We start from the raw sequence: 21,141 nt of genomic DNA, 5'->3' as shown, positions 1-21,141 counted from the left end.
TCTTACGTCTTGCTCTTACCTCTCTTGCTCAGTTCCAGCGCTCTCACCTCTGTCTAGTCCTCCTCTTTGCATCTGACTTAACAGTTAGATGTTCTTCAGTTTAGTGATGCTGAATTTTTGAGATATTGATTGAACTTCTCTCCAGTCAGGAAGTGGCTACCAGCCACTTCCACAATGACTAACTTTAAGTTTTATCTCCATTTTTGAAATTAACCAAGCAGTTTTTAATTTTTGGAGCAAATCAATTTTTATAGCCTCCCATGAGTAAGCTTTAACGAACTCTAGCATCTTTGATTTGAGAACATGTTAGTTAAACTACCCATCGACGTCCAGGAGTGGTGCCGTGTAGGAGAACCAGAACCCCAGCCAGGCCGACAGTATCCCGCGGGCCCGTACAGTGAGTGACTGGAAAACGTCTTCGGAAAAACACAGGAAAAGCTTTTTCCCCACACACTGCTGGTTACGCAGAAGGAGCTGTCATCATCACGCCTGCTAATGACGTGGGTATGTGTATGTGCATGTGCCTTCCGGATGGATCGTAAGCTGAGGCGACTTTCAGAGGATATGAAGGTACTCCGAAAGAAGAAGAACTTTACGTTTGGAGAGTTGGAGGAACGTAAACAATGACTGGAAAAGAAAACCCGAGGAGATACGGAGAAAAAGGACAGTGAAGAGGAGTAACAACAGGAACAATGACTGCAGACGAGAACACATCACATAAAAAAGGACAAAAAAAAAAAAAAAAGGGAAGAAACGAGGTTGGATGTAAAATTATCTGTGTTTAAATTAGGGGACGGATCTGGATAAGCATAATGCTTTTTTCCGTCGCCCTTTCCGACATGTAAAAGGACAAAAAAAAAAAAAAAAAAAATAATGATGTGATTTTGCTCTGAATGTCAAATGAATATCTGTGAATGCAACCATGTCGGAAATGAACTGAATAAATAAAAATAAATAAAATAAAAATGTGTAGATACCATACAGCTGTGTTAAAATGTACATTTTGTGTGATACCAATGAGTCAAAATAACTGTGAATAATTGTGAAACTGCTTAATTTATCATCGTGGTAATAGCCTGTAAAATAAACATGTACATATTGTAAACGCTGTGTTTTTATTGACATTTAAACCTTTATTAAACCTCTATTCTGACGTCAAGAACCCACTACAAAAACAAGGAACTGTAACAATTAATTAAAATAAAGTGATCTAGTCACAATATATTTTCAAAAGTTATGTAAAGCAGTAGAAATATGTTTTTATGAGTATAAAGTGTTATTTGTTAAGTGTTGTGTATATATACAGTATATATGTATATATATTAACACTGCACGTTTATGGCCAAAATGATAATCACGATTATTTTTATCAATATTATAATCACGATTATAATCACAATTATTTGCCATGCATTTATCAAAAATCTGTAATTCTTTTGCAATTCTTAAAAAAAAAAAAACTACATATGAACAGTTTACAATGCCAAATTAAACTTTAAATAAAAATTATACCATATAAAGGAAAAATGAATACACTATTACAGAGTGCTTTCACGAAATGCAACTCATTGGAAACAATTTCAGCTGCAGAAAACACATTTCAAATGTAAATATTGCTGACAAACAGGTTCATTTAATAAAAATGTGATTAATTGTGCAGCCCATGTGACAAAAAAAAAAAAAAAAATATATATATATATTTGTCACATTTAAATATACATGTTAAATCTAAATCTAGATACTAAATCTAAATGGTGAATTTGCATATTCGCTAAATATTTAGTTGCACCGGTGACATTTAGATTTAACATTTAGATTTAATATATAGCATTTAGATGTATTATTTAACATTTAACGTTTAGATTGAATATTTAAGATTTACATTTAACATTTAGATTTATTATTTAACATTTAGATTTAACATTTTACATTTAGATTTAACATTTAGCATTTAGATTTATCATTTAACATTTAGATTTAATATCTCATACTGAGATTGTCAATAGTCAATCTCAGTACGAGGTAAACTCAGACCGTGACACCCTTAAACAAAACAACGTCACAAATCACAGAGAGGCCTATTTGCGTTGGATTAGTATTATCACCTCAGAGTTCAGCAAAATATAGAAGGTCATTTGTGGGGGAATTTTTACTTTACAAATTACTGACACGGCTGATTCGCACGAGATTAACATCAAATTCTCCACAATTATTACAAATCGCATGTGGTCCCTAGGTAAAACTAATCCTGTGTAAATAGGGCTTATTATAGTATTTTATTGAGCAATAAATAGTACTGTTAGTTTGTGGTTAATTTGTCCAAAAATAACCTAAAAAGGAATGAGGAACCTTTCACAATTATTTTTAAATGAATTGTTAAATCTTTCCGAGTACCCCCTGCAATGTGCTCATGTACCCTTAGAGGTACACGTACCGCTGTTTGGAAACAGCTGCTTTACATCTCTGGTAGTGGATGAAGCTGAAAACCTCATTCTTCATGAAAACCATCGGGGGCGCGCAACATCCTGGGGACCACGCGCGTTCGCGTGTTGACAGAGGAAGAGGAAGAGGAAGAGGAAGAGGAAGAGGAAGAGGAGCAGCTGAGCCAGGTGACCATGATGAGGAGCGATGCACAGGAGCTTAGTAAAGCTTGTCCTGTCCCTGACAGCAGCCTGGGTCCAGTGTGTGTGTCAGTGTCCAGGAGACAGACTCAGGACAGACGGTGGGAGCAGCGCCTCGTCTACCTGCAGTGCTGTGAGTAACACGCACACAGACTAACAACACACGGCTTCACCACAGACACTGACCGTTCACCATGGACACACACACAGTAACACACAAACATGAGGCGTTAGAAGGAGGAACCTCCATGTTTGTGTGAGAGCTCACAGTGAAACAATACAAGGCTTCAACACCCGCGAGAATAAACGAGAGAACGTAACCTGATATAAACCATATTTTATCACATTCTCATGTTTTATTTTTATTTTTACAACATATGTTGAATTAATTAGAAAAAAAAAATGTATCAGTCTCCGTAACTCTTTTAAAGCAGTTATGTTTCTGTATTATTATTATTATTATTATTGTTATTATTTTATTTTTTAACGCAACAGACTTGTACAGACAGCAGAGGTGGCAAAAGTACTAGTTTTCAGTACTCAAATAAAAATATAGATACTTAAATTAAACAAGGACTCTGGTAAAGTATTGAAGTTGCTCCCATACTTGAGTAAAAGTAAAAAAGTTCATGCTACTAAACAGTGTTGGGAACGTTACTTTAAAAAAGTAATTAGTTATAGTTACTACTTGTTCCAAAAAGTAACTGAGTTAGTAACTGAATTACTCTATAATAAAAGTAACTCATTACCAAGGAAAGTAACTATTTGCATTACTGTTAATAAAAAAAAAAAAGTTGCTATATGTCAAATGATTCAGATTTTTTATATGCGTGTGTCATTGTGAGGTGTTTCATTAAATTAGAGTTGCTTACAACAGATGTGTTCTTCACTCCTGGATATAATCTATACTTCACATGTACGTTCTTGTCTTTGACCACAATTAATTTAAAGTAGTGTTTGTATCGTCACCTTAAAAATGACAACTTTTCATCAGACTGCTCCACGCTCACCATCTCTGCTGCTTCATCGTGTGTGTGCGTGTGTGTGCTGGCACATGTGTAAAAACACTGGCTCTGATTGGCTACCATGAAACATGACACCGCCTTAGCCAATCATAATCGCTCACCTTGTGTCTAACCCACCTCCTCACAACAGCTGAGTAAGAAGCCAGGGATGCTTTGGATAAAAGTTCATTCTATCAATACATGTAACGCACCACATTTAACGTTCAGTAACGATAACGGTGTTGTAACGGCGTAAAAAGTAATTAGTTAGATTACCCCGTTACTGAAAAAAAAAAAAACACGCTGTTACCTAACGCCGTTATTTTAAACACGTCATTCCAAACACTGCTACTAAATGTACTGCAGTCAAAAAAAAAAAAAAAAAAGTAAAACAATAATAAGACCGTGTTTTTTTTTTTTAAAGAACTTGTAGAAAACTGGTACATGGAAACAAGTTAAATCTGTTACCTGTTAACATCTGTAAATAAAATGTCTTCAAAAAAAAAAAAAAAAAAAAGTCCACATGCTCAATAAAACCCAGAGCAACTTTGAGTTGAACATTTTTAAGAACTTGTAGAAAACTGGTACATAAAAATGGATTAAATTTGTTTCCATTTATGAACACCTGGACAATTTAGCACTCAATTAAAATGTCAATAAAATGTTTGTTGGTGTGAGTCTTTCTAAAGTCCCCCAAAAAAGAAATACTCAAGTAAAGTACAGATACCAAAAAACCTACTTAACTACAGTATCAAAGTGTATTTGTACTTTACTAATCACCTCTGACAAACAGTATATACAGAGAACAGTATATAACAGGGATGTCATAATCATTTTAGCTCAGGGGTCAAATATGAACCAGTTTGATAACAAGTGAGCCACAGGTTTTAGGCGGGAAAAAGAACAATTTCAATATTAATTTACCCAATTTTGCAAAATTTACCCAATTTTGCAAAATTTACCCAGTTTTTCAACTTGCAGTTTTAAATTAGACAAAGTTTGGAAGGCATCAACAATATCTAAACAGTAAGTTTCAGATACTTAAATGTCCTGTGAGTTATTTATTTTTTGACCAATTTTAATTTAATTTGGGGAGTTTTTGTGGAATCACTTGAGGAAAAACTGCAGGATTTTAGAAAAATTTAGAGTTCTTTCAACAATAATTTACAACTGAATTATTACGCCATGATTAATGTTTTCTCTGTAATTTTCACTTTCTCCTACGGGCCGTATTAGATGCTCTGAAGGGCCAGATTTGGTCCCCGAGCCTTGAGTTTAACATCTGTGGTATTTAACAACCCAACATCACATCATACAAAGACATTATACATTTTACAGGAGTTCAATGTTTTGACAGCCTTTTTATTAACTGACTTGGCAAAACATTTAAAATAAAGTTCAACATCTTTCTGGAACAAAACAAATACAGGGATTTTCTCAGTTTATTTACATTTATGGATAATCTTTTTTTTTTTTTTTTTTTTTTTAATAAAAACAAAAGTAAGTTCATTAAATAGTAACATGTTTCTTCTTTTTTTAGAAAAAAAAAAAGAAAACCAAAGACAACATTTACCCAGTATAAAATAAAATAATTAGAGAGATAAACAATGAGGAATCTGCTGAGGTCTGCCCACATTTCTTTAGTATAAGGGCAAAGTTCTGTTGTTGTACTCCTTTGTGTTGTCACTTCCTGTTTACAGGTAGAATTTACTGTGGAATAAAGTAAATATGAAAAATATCATCCGTTTGGTTAAATCAGGAGTATTCTGCTCAGAGTTTTAACATCCAAACAAAGCATGTGAAGATCCAACACGTCCATGTGCTTCAAATGAGGTGAAAGTAATGTACTCACGTTACTGTAATTGAGTTGCTTTTATTGGTACTTTTTTGAGTATATTTCTGAATAGCAGTGACCATACTTTGTCTAACCACGCATTCTCTTTTATCCTGGATGTATTTATCTGACATTTTTACAATACCACCAAGCAGTTTAATAGTGTGGGCACGTCAGGGCAGTGAAGGCAGAGTGAGGGCACGTTGTGGATCATGTGACCGACCAAGGTACATCTAAATTATTATTATTTTGTTTCATTTATCATTTTGGGCCACACACACACACACACACACACACACACACACACACTACACACACACTTCCAAAAAAAATAAAAAATCACTTTGACATCCGCGCACGTGCCTGGTTCAGAATACATCAGCGAGCTGTTAGTCAGTTATGAACCCAGCAGGTCTCTCAGATCTATGGACACAGGTTTGTTGGAGCCATGCTTTAAAATCTCTTTCTAATCCATCCATCCACACTACACACAGCTTCATTAGCTTTCCATCACAGCTGGTTAAGCTCAGGTTAAAGGCAGGGTAGGGCTGATATTTGGACACTGAAACTAACATAAGCTGTTTCCTTCACCCTTGTAAATGTGCAAAATCTAAGTAGCGGAATAAAAAACTGGTAATGGAAACGCCTGAATTCAGAAAAAAACACTCCAATATCGCAAAAAAGTTTTCACATTTTCATGAGGAGGTTTTTCAGACATTTCCATATTGAAATGTGTTGCAAAAATGCAAAGGAAACACTTTTTCTGCCTTTACACGTCACAGCACGTGACGTACCTGGTCACATGACCACTTCTCTCCAAGAAAACATGGCGCAATACGTGTGGACAGAAGAGGAGACCGAGACATTTCTTAGCACTATACTTTAAAATACTGCCACATTAGACAGCAAACAACAAAGGAATGCAGATTGTTATTAGGAGTGTTTGAGTGTCTATATTCCTGCAGAGAAGTCTCACAGGATGAGATTTCACGGGAGTTACGAGACTCCAAGACAACCTTTGATGGAATTGCGTTCAAAGCGCAATTATACTTTGTTGAAATTTTAGAAATATCACTTTTATTTTGCGAAAAACTGTAATGAAAACACACCTATAGATTATTTTAGACATGTAGGAGCCAAAGAACACCCACAGAGGAGTGGAGAGAACATGCAAACTCCACAAAGAAAAGTCCAAGGTCTCGATCATCTGCATACATTGAAGTCCTAGTGGGAGAACGTTTCTGGTCTATTATTCCACTGGATGCGTTTGGAGAAAAACACAACAAAAAACTGTTACCAGTGTCACGGCAAATTTGCAGTTGACCTCATTTGGAGACATGATTTTTACCCTGGTTGAATGATGGAGTCCAGTCAGAGCATGATGATTTTATAAAAAAGGATTTATTATGAACTAAATAAAAAGGAGTACAAAAAAGAGAGTGTCCCATCCTGTAGGGAGGGCAAGCAGCCAGGTACTAAGCAGGATCGTCCAAAAGGTTTTTCCCTGGCTCAGGATATGCAGGTCTAACTAACAGTTTCACAGCTTAAGCTGTATACAGATATGAGAAAAAGTTCAACCCTGAGAGGAAAAGGAGGGGATCAGATACACCCAGCTGTAGAGATGTTGGAGAATGATGTGTATGTTATGAGGAAGGCTGGCGCCACTGACATCTGTCCTTGATAGTGTGTGTGCGTGTATATCTGCATGTGAGTTTGAGTTTGGCCTTCAGCAGAGACTGTGTCGCTGGCACTGTGGATACAATACAATCTGTACTGTTCATCTAACATAACTCAGCTGTTCAAAAGTGCAAAGAGTAGATGCAGTCACATGACAAATTGTTCACATGAACACACAGTTGATGATATGATGATGAATATAATAATTGCCATAACACCCGTTCATAATAATGATTTGTTTATTGAGCGTTTCAATGACATCAAGGCCCTATGCTACAAATCTAGATAATTATATCCTGGATTAATCTCTGTTAGCTGGCTTCAACTAACTAAACATTCCCTGTCAGAGTAGAAGCTGTCTTACGATGATCGATCACAACACGCTAATTTAAGCCAAGTGTTTTCAACCTTGGTACGTGCACGTTCACATGAAAGGGGTGGAGCTAGCAGCGTCTGACCAATCACTACAATGGAGAAAACTGGCAGAGGGAGCATCTTCACAGGAGGAACAGCTTATGATCTTAAATAAATATCATGAATTTAAATCCATGATGACAGCGAAGAGCAAACGTAGTGCTGCGCACCAGGAGATGCTCAGATCTGATCCACTTCATAACTTGGTCCCGAACCAGTTACGTGTTGCTTAAGTTTTAAATGATGAATAATTAAAATCCATTATTCAGACCAAAAACAACACTGTTGTTACAGAAAAAGTAGGTATGAAGCTGCTGATACTGTTAAAGCTTAAAAGCGTGAGATTATTGATATGAATCCATTGGACGATAAACAGATAGATAAACTTTATTACAGCACACACATTTTTCTATTCAAGTAGACCTATTTATCACACACACTGGGATGAGAGCACATTGTTTACCTGTAGCATGTTCCTGCTGATGCGGTCAGTGTATGAATGAATGAATGACTTCACCCGTCCGTGCATACGGAGACACAGGCTTCATCAGCTGACTATAGATCAGTCCATCAGATATAAAACTAAATTTTTCCTAAATTATGTCATTGGTAAATGAAAAGATAATAATCTTCTTTCCTAAATGCAGCTGTCAGATCTGCACCAGCCGGGATCTTCTAACAATGAACAGGTCATTTTCTAAGACAACTGATTGGTCAGGAGGCGGGGCTTTAGTACTCGCTCAGATCCTAGCCAGAGCAATACATGCTCGTGACCAGGCTAGACGTTCAGCACAAGTTTCCATGGTGATTGAGCTCTGTAAGACATTAGCGAACTTCGTAGTCCAGCACACACTGATTAAATCCTGGAAGTTAGCGCGATAAGAGTGAATCTAGATTTGTAGCATGGGGTCTAAAGTTTGATTCCTATCACTGCCTCTGAGCTCTGATATCTTTTTCTTTCTGTGTAGTTTGTATGTTCTCAGATTCACTTTATATCTTACACTCAGTCACTTGTGTTAAAATCAGGCCGTGCTAGGAAACGTGTGTGACTCTCATGTTTAGTTCTAGCCTGATGCTTTTGTGCTACATTCAATTAAACTTTATTTATACAGCGCCCATTCCAACAATAAGTCATGTCCTAGTATTCGTGACAAAATATAAAGCCTCTGGTTATATCTGCTTCATTGGTATTAATATAGCAGGATAATCAGTCAATCAATATTTTATTTATAAAGTGCTTTTCATACAAAAGGAAGCAGCTCAAAGTGCTTTACAAGGTTGCAGTAAAGGATGTTTCAAAGTAAAAGCACAGTAACAGAGTAAGATAGTGTGTGGTTGTTTGTTTTTCTGGTATTTGTGTCTTTGTTTGCTACAATATGATCTGACTTTGTAAGAAATTAAATGCTGCTTTGAAGAAGACTAAAATTACTTGTCAGATTCATTTTAGTTGAATAGCTGTAGCAATGTAGCTCATTAGCATTTCAATAATGAAAACACCAAGGCATTATTTTTGTTTCCAGCTAATGAGGAACGACCGCAGCCTGAAAATATTCACCTTTATGACATAATGATAATAATGATTGGTTGTTTTTGTCTAAATAAAAAAAAAAAAACTTTTAAAAGTTCAAGTTAAAGATATAGTAGAATTAATTCCATTCTCACCTCATTATTATTACTATTATTATTATTATTATCTTGTTATTTTATTTAGTTTGCACATATTAGTCTAACTACTCTTTATATTTATGTTATACTTCTTTTTTATTTATTTTTCTTTTTTTCTAGTTGATTGTTATTATTAGTCTAACTACTCTTTATATTTATGTTATACTTCTTTTTTATTTATTTTTCTTTATTCTAGTTGTGATATTATTTAATGTTTACACTATCAGAGCGAGCACAGTTCACCAAGACAAATTCCTCGTGTGTATTCAATACATTACTTGGTCAATAAAGTTGATTCTGATTCTGATAAGAAAGCAGTGCATGCTGTTCCCAGGTCTGAAGTGTCAGGAGTTTGTTTGAGGTTAATGTGTCAGCTCAGGTGAGTAGCAACAAGTTTGAAGGATGCTCTACAGCAAAGTCAGAGAAAACAGATTCAGATTTTCCTCTGGTTCAACTTTCAGGAAATGTTTACATGTTAGTGTGTGCTGTACGTTTCTTTTTTTTTTTTTTTTTCAAATAAAGTAGCTCATGTTTTTAGATTAATCCCAAAAGATCACGGTCTCACCCAGCTCACGTTCCCCATCAGTGGGTGAACCATCCGACCCTTGGTCAATTCTGCTTAACAATGACAGGAAGAGCCGGCCAATCAGAAAGCGTATTCAATCATTATCTGCTGGTATTTTTCTCAGTTCATTCGCATTCATCAGGGATAGGGCAACTCTATCACAGCAGGGGCAACCAAAATGTGATTGAATACTGGATCAAACTATAGACCAGCCATTCATGGCCGAGACCATTAAGAAGGTGGTCTTCAACCAACTGAGTCAATTCTTAACCTTCAACAAAGTATTTGATAAATTTCAGTTAGGCTTTCGTTCTCATCACAGCACAGAAACTGCTCTTATCACAATGATCAATGACATAAGGTTGAACACTGATTATCTGTTCTCATTCAATTAGATCTCAGTGCTGCATTTGACACTGGACCATACAATTTGTTGCACAGATTGCAAACATGGGTTGGAATAAATGGAAAAGTAATGCAATGATTTAAGTAGGGCTGCAGCTTGTGTGTGTGTGTGTGTGTGTGTGTGTGTGTGTGTGTGTGTGTGTGTGTGTGTGTGTGTGTGTGTGTGTGTGTGTGTGTGTGTGTGTGTGTGTGTGTGTGTGTGTGTGTGTGTGTGTGTGTGTGTGTGTGTGTGTGTGTGTGTGTGTGTGTGTGTGTGTGTGCGCGTGCGCGTGCGTGCGTGCGTGCTTAATGAAGCGTAAAGTAACTGTAGCATTTTATTTTCTATGTAATTTTCTAACAACACTTCACTAATACATTTTTTCACATAATGCCTCGCCATGTGGCCACTACAACTATTTCCCCTGTTAATCAGCCATTATTCAGCTACGTGTATGTTCTTTACATTCCATAATCTACACTAGCAATCACTGATGAAATACTTTTGTGAATGTGACATTACCATTAGGCGTGCCTGTTGGGTCTGCTCGGCAGGCTCAATGCATACAGCGGATGCTTTCGGCTCGGGTGCGGTAGCATTGAATGCTGTTATGGAAAGCAAATTCTGTCTTGCAGTACACACATTGTACTGTTTTGTGTCTGATTTATTCTATAATGGTACGACACTTTTGACAGTTTACGTTGTTTTTTTTTTTTGTTCTCCTTGTCGCTCGCCCGTCAGTGTCCGTCTCTGCCGCTGTGCACGGACAATACGTCATCAAAAGCGGAAGTGGCGTAAACGAAGCATAAAGGCCAGAGAATTTTGCCTCAACGCATTTTAGTAATCTAATTACTCAAATAACTCGAGGAATTGTTTCAGCCCTAGATTTAAGTTTTACTTTGAGGAGCGAAGTTATTTTGTAAGCATTGGAAAGCATTTGAATCTGACAGATTACCAACGTCCTGTGGGGTACATCAGGGCTCTGTTCTTCGACCCCCTCTGTTTAGCCTTTATATGCTTCCTTTAGGATACATTTTACAGAACTGTAAGATTGATTACCAGAGCTACGCAGATGACACCCAGATGACTATGCTCCCATTGAGGTGTTGAATGAGTGAAAACGTCCTTCAACTAAATCATGATCAGATGGCGGTGATTGTCTTTGGTAACAAGGAAAAGAGGACTGCTATCAGCAATTATCTTGAGTCTCGATCGTTAAAAGTTAAAGACCAAGTCAAAAACCTTGATGTTCTGATTGACTCAGATCTTACATTCAGCAGTCAGATCAAATCTATCACAAAAACATCTTCTACCACCTAAAGAACATCTCCAGAGTGAAAGGTTTAATGACTCAGAAAGATCAGGAGAAAGTGGTCCATGCTTTTATCTCCATCAGACTGGACTATTGTAATGGTCTTCTGACAGGAATCCCCCAAAAGAGCATCAAACAGCTACAGCTGGTTCAGAACGCTGCAGCTCGGGTCTTTACCAGAACAAAGAGGTCAGAACACATTACTCCAGTTTTAAAGTCTTTACACTGGCTACCAGTCAGCCTCAGAATAGACTTTAAAGTTCTGCTGCTGGTGTATAAATCTGTGAATGAGTTTGGTCCAGAATACATCAGTGAGATGTTAGTCAGGTATGAACCCAGCAGGTCTCTCAAATCTATGGACACAGGTCAGATAGTAGAGCTCACAGTAAACATGGTGACGCTGCTTTTAGTTGTTATGCTGCAAAGAAGTGGAACAAACTGCAACAGAGCTGAAGTCAGCATTTATTTTGGTCATGATGTTGTTGATGTAATCTGTTTGTTGATGATCTTAAATGTTTTTACTGATGACTTTAAATGTTCATATTGATTTTTAAGCTGTTGAATATTTTCTGCACTTTTTGATCATAAAGCACATTGTGTATGAAATGCGCTATACAAATACATTTGCCTTGTCTTGTATCTATTCTGAGGGCCACATTATCAACATTTATGTCAGAATTTAGAATAATGACCAATCAAATCTCAGCATTAAAGGGGGGAAAAGAGTTTTGTCTTTTTTTTCTCTTTGTGGTTTTGTCAGTTTTTAATAATTTTGTGTGTTATTGGAGTCATTTTGTGTGTTTTTGTTATTTGTTGTGTTCCTGTTGTAATTATGTGTATTTTCCTGTCATTTTGTGCTATTTTGTTAACAGTTTTTGTGCCTTTGGAGCTACTCTGTAATGTGTTTTTGTTGTTATTTTGTTTGTTTAAGTGGTTGTTGTGTCTATCTTTGTTGTGATTGTGTTTTTTGAGTCATTTTCTGTATTTCTCTAATCTTTTGTGTTTTTGTATACTTTGTGCATTTTGCTGTTGAATTGTGTGTTTTGGGAGTTATTTTGTGTATTATGTTGGGCTTTATATTCCTTTCATCTTATTGAAATGCAGTTTCTGTGGCCCCCAGGCCGCCAGTTGCCTATATCTGGCACACATCATCCCAGGCTGGGCACAGTCTGTCACAGCACTGACAGAGAGACAGACAGCACATTTACATACTGGGATACCCATGTTATTGGACTGTGGGACAAAGCTAGCATGCTAAGCTAGCACAGGGGAAAACATGCTAACTGCACACAGAAGGTTCTAGGTCTGAAGAACCAATGAAGAAGTAGAGCTATTATCCTGAGACCTGCCTAACAAAGAAGGATAGTCTCGTTTAAAATTAAAAGAACTGTTTGATTGTTACAAACGCTGTGGTATCTTTAAATCAACCCAAGGGTTGTCCATGTGTTTCCAGGTGTTCACTGCTTTTTCTCTGTTGAATCTGTTCAATATATCCTAACTCATAACTTTGTATTTTTGTAATTGTTTCCTCTTTTGTATCTTTCCAGACTTTTTGACTATTGCAACAATACTGGGAACAGGAATCTTAGGTGAGTTTTTTTTTTTCTTCTCTTGACACTCTTTAAACCTCCTTCATACACACCATGTAAGCACATTCACATCCACCACACAACCAAAGGTTATTCTGTGTATCTCTGTATACAGAGCCCCAAACATGACATGGTAAAAATGAAAATTTAATTGTGGCCACCAAATACTAATTGATAATATTAATTAGAGATGCTCGATTATATGAAAAATAATAATTGTGATTATTTTAGTCATAATTGAAATCACGATTATTGAAACAACTATTTGTCAACCAAAGAGTTATTTATTTTTTGTACAAAACAATGTAAAATATGTTCTTTAAACATAAATAAAATACACTAAAATCAAGTATGTTCACTTGTGCACACTTGTAAAAGTCTTCATCATCAAACCCTAAGTGCAGGCTAGCTTTAGCGTTACCTTTAAGAGGGGCTGGGGGAGGAGCTTGCATGCGCGTCCATTAATAGTATTAATAGTCATTGTTTCTCGTGTGTGCCAAGCTTTAGTTTTGGTAAATACCCTAAATCATGGAAGTTTGTTTTATTTAGCAAATAAAACATTTGTATAATTAAAAAAAAAAAAAAAAAAATATATATATATATATATATTATAATCTTTTTTTCCTCCATGTTCTTTTTGTAATTTTTGAATGGAATAATTAAATTGGTAATCGAATTTTGATTAATTGCACAGCCTTAATATTAATATTGTTGGTGGTTAGCGTGATATGTTGCTGTAGCAACGGCAGATGCAGTCAACGAGGACCAGGATGTTATGCTGCCCGTGTCGATACCGTGTAGAGATTAAAGAGGGTGATGCAGTCTCCAGATTAAGTAATGATGGCGGGTGCTTACACCTAAAACTGTTATCTGGGATCAGTGGCCCTCATTTATCAAGCATTTCTACGGGCGTACAGCTAAATTCACTAAAGCTTCGGTATTTATCTCACGTCAGGTCTGAGCTTGTGTACGCAAATCGGACTGACCCTGAAAGTAAATTATTAAACAAGCTTCAGCTGTCATTTTAGCACAAGTACACACACATTCAGAATAGATCTATTTTGATTATTAAAACAAATTAATCAAAATATAATACATTTTAAAAAAGCCCATCTTATCACTGATACCACTGTTTTGGCTTTCCTTTAACGGCATAAACCCACTGACAAACTCTGCTCCGGGCAGGAGCACATAGGTTCAACAGATCGTAAAACGCGCACGGATCACAATAGCGCTGCTTCGGCTCTGGAGGGGGGGGGGGGTCATGGGGATTTAGGCTTTTAAGCTGTGGATGAGTAAAATCTAATTTAAACCATCATTAGGCATTGGTTAAGTTTGTTATTGAGAATTTAATTCAAACCTCAGCCCGAGTCTGTTCCAATACGGAAACTCTGTTCACTCGCGCCGCGGAGCATTTAAAATGAGCTCCTTAAATTCCAGTTTTCACACTAGCAAAAAGCATATCTTTGTTTTTCTTCACCTCAGCTGTGAGGATGATGAGCTTCATTGTTTATTTTCTTGCCAGTGTTTGTTTGACCTCAGAAGGCATAACATCAAATTCAGCCGCTGCATTTATCAACCCCCGACCATTTGTACGCTGGGATTGGTCAGCTATGAATATGTCAAAAATCACATGTTGGTCCTGTCGTACAAACAAATGTGAACTCAGATTTGCACCCGTTTTAACACAATGTTTTAGAGCCAATGTATTTAAAGTTAAGGCCATTACAAGCTTGTCCCACAGCCCAAGGCATGCCAGTGTGTCCACGACCGATGTGCATGCAAGAGCCACGATTGTGAACTCAGGCCCACCCCAAAAGCCCCATTTTGGGAACCACTGCAATAGAAAAATAGAAGAAATGAAGTAAACTTTCCACCTAAAGGGAGTGCAGCTAACATCATGCTAGGAGACACACATTGAATAATTAATGTATTTTTTCATGAGAAGGAGGTTTTTATAAGAGCAGATAAAGTTGTTGATCACATTCTGTTTAATTACAGACATTAAATATGAAACCATGTGCAGTAGGAAGCAGTTTCGTTTGTCACACCTCAACAGAATATGACTCTTCCTGAGGTAGATCAGATCAGAAAGGTTTTTATTCAGTACAGTTTAAAAACAGTATAAGAAATTTAACTTGGTGCAAAGAACAGAAAAATGTAAATACAAAGGATAAAGGATACATATATTGATATATACAAGGGCTACACGTAAATGACTGCCATTGGCTGATGTGAGAACGTGGTAATAAAGTCATGTTCATTCCTTTGTAATTAGAGCTGGCTCTGCCTCCCAGCTAAACAAAGCCCATGTGCTTTATGAGGGTTAACGCCCACCACAGGCAGGTGGAGATTACACGGGACATTAGGTCTAACTACTGTGTCCTCAGCAGACTCTTCTTGTAGTTCCACAAAGGTGACGCCCTTCCAAAGCAGTGCTTGTTCACTCACTTACCCCTCATAGTGAAATCAGCTCCTTCCATTACATTTCACGGCAGGTTGAGCTTCAGTGTCGATGACGATGAGAGCTGAGCACGTGCACAGATGGAAGATGTTTTTCACAAGTTGATGTACACTGTTTTTATTTTAGGGCTTCCAGTAACTATATCCCATGCTGGTTTGGTGCCTTTCCTGGTCTCCTTTCTGGTTGGTTTCCTTGTCCAGGTACGTATTTATGAAGTCTCATGTTTTCCATACAATCCATGGAAACTTCCCAAATGGATTAGAATGGATCAAAATCATCCTTGACTAGAAAAGCACTCAGAGAGCGCAGACCTCCGCCAAGTGATTGATTAAACCACACTGCACTGTTTGATATAAATGGTCCCACATTTATTCTTTTTAAGATTTGTCACAAACATGTAAAGAGTACAGCACGAGTACCAGGCGGGACATACACAAAATGCACTTCTCTACCAATACTACATTACTCATAAGCCACTGTGCTTAAAGGAGCAGGCACATCCACCCATATTGTGATTTCCACGAGTGGTATTTTTTCATTTTTGGTAATCAAGAACATCACCAAAATGTAATCACCTGTTCCTTGTCCCATTATCATCATTTCCTGGAAATTTCATTCAAATCCGTTTATGACTTTTCAAGTTATCTTGTTAACAAACAAACAAACAAACAGACAGACTCAAACGCAGGATAAAGCATAACCTTCCGCTCTGCACTTCGCGCTTGGCGAAGGTAAAAATTAAAGAAATGTTTTTTTTGTTTTTTTCATGTAGTTTTGAAACTGTTTCAGACTTTCTTTTAATCCTGTCCACTCACTGCATTTTAGGCGCTGCTCATTCACCTGTTTGTGGAGCTGCTTCAGAAGTGTCAGGCCATCCAGCTGGAAGCTCTGAAGGTCAGCAGCATCTAGTATAGAGTGTTTTAAATATACTGGGGAATGCTGAATTTGTTGACACACATGCCTTGAATCTAAATGTTACAGATTTGTCTCTGTATATATTTTGTGGCTCAGGACATTTACAGTAAAACCAACCAAAGTCTCATATTCCACGAGACCAGGGGTGTCAAACGCATTTTAGTTCAGGGGCCGAATACGGACCAGTTTGATCTCAAGTGGGCCGAAGATTTTCGGTGCAGTTTTAACATTGTGCCCTAGTTTTCAATATCAGTTCAATTTACTTTAAAAAAAAAAAATTGATTTTGTTACCAGTTTTTGTGTAATTTAGAGAAATTTTGTGAAATTGTGAGAAATTGCAAGATTTGTGGAAAAATTTAGTTTTTCCACAATTTGCAAATAAAAATGACTGCATTATATGATATAAACCAAGGAAAAATGCAAGCCCCTAAAATTATTGTGGAGTTTCATTAAATTCATGAACGTGAGATATCTACAACTGGATTATTTGGTCATTTACACAATAATTTATTTTTTCTTTCTTCTGTGGGCCGAATTGGATGCTCTAATGGGCCGGATTTGGCCCCCGGCCCTTGGGTTTGATGCATGTACACTAGACTATGTTTTTGTTAACTAAGAAACTAAAGCTGTCTGAACGAGAACAGATGAATCACTCACCAACGAGGGGAGCGACATCATGTCACATGTGCTGTAGCTGTTTAACATGAATGGAAAGAAATTGGTTCCATAAGCAGAACATGTGAGCACAGTGTGACTGCATCAGTGACACAAGTTAAAATGAGACTACAAGACATGTCTCCTTCCTCTTCCTCTCTGTTCATTGATTGGCTCGTTTGGCATTTGACACATTCAAAGATTCAGATCTTTCCCAAAAAAACCTCCATTTTTTTTAGTGAAAACACCAGAAATGTGTTGGGAAGTTGGGAAGTCACTTTGGCAGAGTTTTTGGTCATAAACAAGAAATCACAGTAAGAATGAAGTAAAAACACTATTTTGATCCATCTACTGGACTTCACATCCCACAATGCAATGCACCAAACTTGTCCAACATTTTCAATACGACAGTGTTTACAGTGGAGCAGTAATTTCCACCTTTTCAATTTATTAGGTATATTTGATTTATTGATCTATGAGGCCCACACTATGTCTTTATCTGATTAAATATTGTCTCCTGGGCCTGGTTTTTCCTAAGCAATCAGTTTGGATTCTGGATAACGGATTAGATCAAATCTTCAAAATGGATTACAGAATCCAATCTTGGTTTTGATCCAGATCAAACCTTTAGTTTGTGTTTTTCGGAACTTTTTAGTAGAATTATCACTTTGATTAAAAAAATCTGGAATAAACTGATCTCATCAGAAGGGTGGATTCAGCATTGATTTCAAGCCCAAAATGTTATGAAAGTGTCTACGAGATATTACATTTATTCTTAAGGTTTTCATTTGATTTGTTCATCCGTTAGGCTACAGTGATGCCTACTGCAAAGGAGGAAGAGTTTGGCCTCATAAAATAACAGCTGTCAATACTGACCACAAATAATGTCTTAAATTCTGTCACCAATTGATGTTTATTCATCACAATAAAAACATTTTTTTTTGTAAAATTTTGTTCTTAGATTATATTTTAATGATGCATGCAGTGATAAAATAGGATGATAATGCCAATATTGTCTAACTATTATGAAATACTGTAATTATTGCATCTCTTATTGCACGTGCTGGTTCTGGTTCTGGCAGAATGCAGGAGGTTGGTCAGAGTCTCCAATGGCTTTAAGTGGTTATCCAGATTTGGTAATCCTGAAAAGTTTCTATCCGGATCAGATTGATCCAATCCAATGTTGCTTTGAAAACCTGTCTCAGAAGTAAGATGGATTACGTGGAAAAAAGGATTATCAAATCTGAATACATTTTATCAGGATTAAAGCTTTTGAAAAACCGGCCCTGAGGATTTGAACTTGGTTAAATTCAGATGTGATTTGGCCAATGATTTCATTATTCTAGCAGTATTTGGACAATGAGTGTAGACTAGTCTTTGAGTGGTTTTTGCTAATGTAACCATAATCCTTCTCCCTGTCAGACCACCGTTGCCGAGTGTATCGTGATGGACCAAGTTGGATTGGAGGAAGCAGCTCCAATGGAGGAAGAGGAGGAGGAGGAGGAGGAGGAGGATGGTGAAAATGCAGAGGCGGGTATGATAAGGATTTTTTTTTTTCCAAATAGTTAATCTAATCTTTGTTTTCATGCTTTTAAAATGAAACAATAATAAATGTGTGATGCAAAGCAACACATGAACTCGATCTGCTGAGACACTGCTGAGATCAGGTGTTTTTTTTGAGGTGGAGCTAGTGTGTCGATGGGCTTAATAACTATATGTTATTTACATAACCCCGGTTGTCTGAGTAATATGATTGGCTGGTGAAACGTATTAATCCTGTAGTAGTTGTTAGGTGGACAGTTTGTGCACAGTTCCCACAGGACTGAAGATCTTTTGCTGGGATTCACTCCCAAATGATGAGGCTTAAGTTGATTTTCCCCATTTATTTTGCAGGTGAAAAACCTTGAACACACAGTGTAGATAATCATTACAAAGTCTAACACAGTTATTAAATAAATTACAACATTATCAAAAACAGTAAATATTCCATTATATAAGTACATTGATATATATATATATATCATTTTATGACATTTACTTGACATGTTTAAGAATAGTCAGATATTATTTACGATGAAACTATTGATTCCCTATTGATTCCCTATTTTTCCAATTTATATGCATAATATAATTCTCTATGTATTTTGAATCCAAAAATACAACAATACAATCATGATTTCCTTTTAATTTAGGTTGAGATAATCAATTAAATTCATAAATACAGTTAATTCCATTGCATTTTATTTAATTGAATTGAATTGATTGTACTTTATTAATCCCCGAGGGGAAATTCAGTTTCAGTTACATCCCGATCAAGAAACATGAAAGACAATAACATATCACATGGGGAACAGGTCCAGGAGTGCTGGGGAGCAGCCAGCAAGAGCAGCGCTCCGTTTCTTAGATGAGAAATATGAAACAATGGGTAAGAAGAAGAGATAAAAAAGGCAAAAACCAAACTAGGCCCTTGTAGAGAGGGGCAGAGTTTCGATCGTGAAAAAACTTTTCAGCAAACATTGCAACGTAAACACAACAAACACAACATACAATTCAATACAACAGCACGTTAGCACAAGGAATGGATCTTTAGGATGGGTAGTTCGCAGGTCAGCCACAGTGTGGCGCTGCCCTTATGGCGCACCTCCTACTGCCCAACCGCTGGGAGGGAGGAGGGTTGGAGCCAGAGGAGACAATGACAAAGACAGGATATGTAGTGATGTAGGGGGAGTGAAAGTGTTCGTTGAGATAAGCCTGTTTACTCAGACTCTGCTGTTGACTCTCACATAGAGATGACCTCGAGAGTTCGTCGGCAGAGCCAGGTCCAGGTGTACATGAAAAGTGAGGGTAAGGTCAGAGCGTTTTATCAACATTCCGTCCTTGGAGAGTTTGGAGATAAGAAAACAGACCACAGGCTGTTCATTCAGGGGGGGGTTGCGAATGAGAATAGAGAAGGTGTTTTGAGACAGGCTAGCCATAACATGGCTGCCAGCCCTACTGTTCCTGGTCAGTTCGATAAGTAATCCAATAGTGTGACCATATCCTGTGAGTCAAACTATCCTCCTCTTAAAGTTCCACGGTAGTGGAATAGTGACCCTTGCCCAGTTAAACCAAACACCAATTTAGCAAACGCCACAAAACCACAATGGGATCAACTGCATTGAAAAAGTCCCCGATTTCCGAGCGCACTTAAACGCACCACACGGTCCATACTCAGAGTGAGAGAGAAAAGAGACTTAGAAAACAATTGTCTCTCACCGGCAGTCGCCTTCAGTTTTATTTTAGTAGGAACTGCACGTCCACCAGCCCCGCTGAAGCACTTCAGATCTTCTTTGCTCACTTCTTTGGCTCTGACCTTCATGCACGCCGCAGCTGATCACGCTGAAAAACCTGAGGCACTTTCTTCTCTCTGATTAAAACAGCTGGTGCGCCGCTGCTCTTTCCATACGGGGTGGGGCTGGGGAGCGCGCTTCCTCGTTCACCGCAACAGTAGTCCTGCATACTACCGTATTTTTCGGACTATAAGGCGCACTTAAAATCCCTTAATTTTCTGAAAAATTGACAGTGCGCCTTATAATCAGGTGCGCCTTATGTATGAAATTAACTATTGTGCTTCAACATACTGAACTGAAAAAGTGAGTGTATTGTTCTGTATTTCATGTGTTAAACCTGAACAATGTTGAGAGTTATTGTTAATGAGTTGAATAAAGTTTGACTTATCTGACTAATTTATTTCGCTTAATGCGTCTTAATAATAATAATATTAATAATAACAAACCGGTGCGCCTTTTGTATTAAAATAGACCCAGTCATGTCCTTTCATTGATCGAAAAATACGGTATAAGGGTTAGGGTTAGGGCTGTCTGGTGAGACATCTCACTCACATTACTCAAAGAACCGAGGTTATGTAAATAACCTTTTGTTCTCTTTCCTAACATTCTTTTTGATCTCTCACTATAGTATAACATAGCTCCCGTATTGCAGACAAGCTTATCGCGCACTGTACCAGCTCGCAGGGCAAGCATTGTTCTTTTTTGGACAAGAGAAC

At 37.3% G+C, this 21,141-nt stretch overlaps 1 protein-coding gene across 1 annotated transcript in view; it reads left to right on the top strand.

Annotated features, from left to right (window-relative positions):
- Nucleotides 1–303: 303 nt before the first annotated feature.
- Nucleotides 304–21,141, top strand: part of LOC114462241 (uncharacterized) — a 134,977-nt gene continuing 114,139 nt past the window's right edge. The window contains exons 1-6 of the mRNA XM_028444933.1: nt 304–397; nt 2,557–2,754; nt 13,022–13,063; nt 15,654–15,727; nt 16,353–16,421; nt 18,519–18,630. Coding sequence (XP_028300734.1) covers nt 304–397; nt 2,557–2,754; nt 13,022–13,063; nt 15,654–15,727; nt 16,353–16,421; nt 18,519–18,630 — 589 coding nt within the window. The remainder of the gene's footprint in view (nt 398–2,556; nt 2,755–13,021; nt 13,064–15,653; nt 15,728–16,352; nt 16,422–18,518; nt 18,631–21,141) is intronic.

This window comes from Gouania willdenowi, chromosome 4 (genome assembly GCF_900634775.1).
Source record: "Gouania willdenowi chromosome 4, fGouWil2.1, whole genome shotgun sequence".
Taxonomy (NCBI): Eukaryota; Metazoa; Chordata; class Actinopteri; order Blenniiformes; family Gobiesocidae; genus Gouania; species Gouania willdenowi.
The sequence above is the reverse complement of the archived record's forward strand: the minus strand, read 5'-3'. Positions and strand labels throughout refer to the sequence as shown.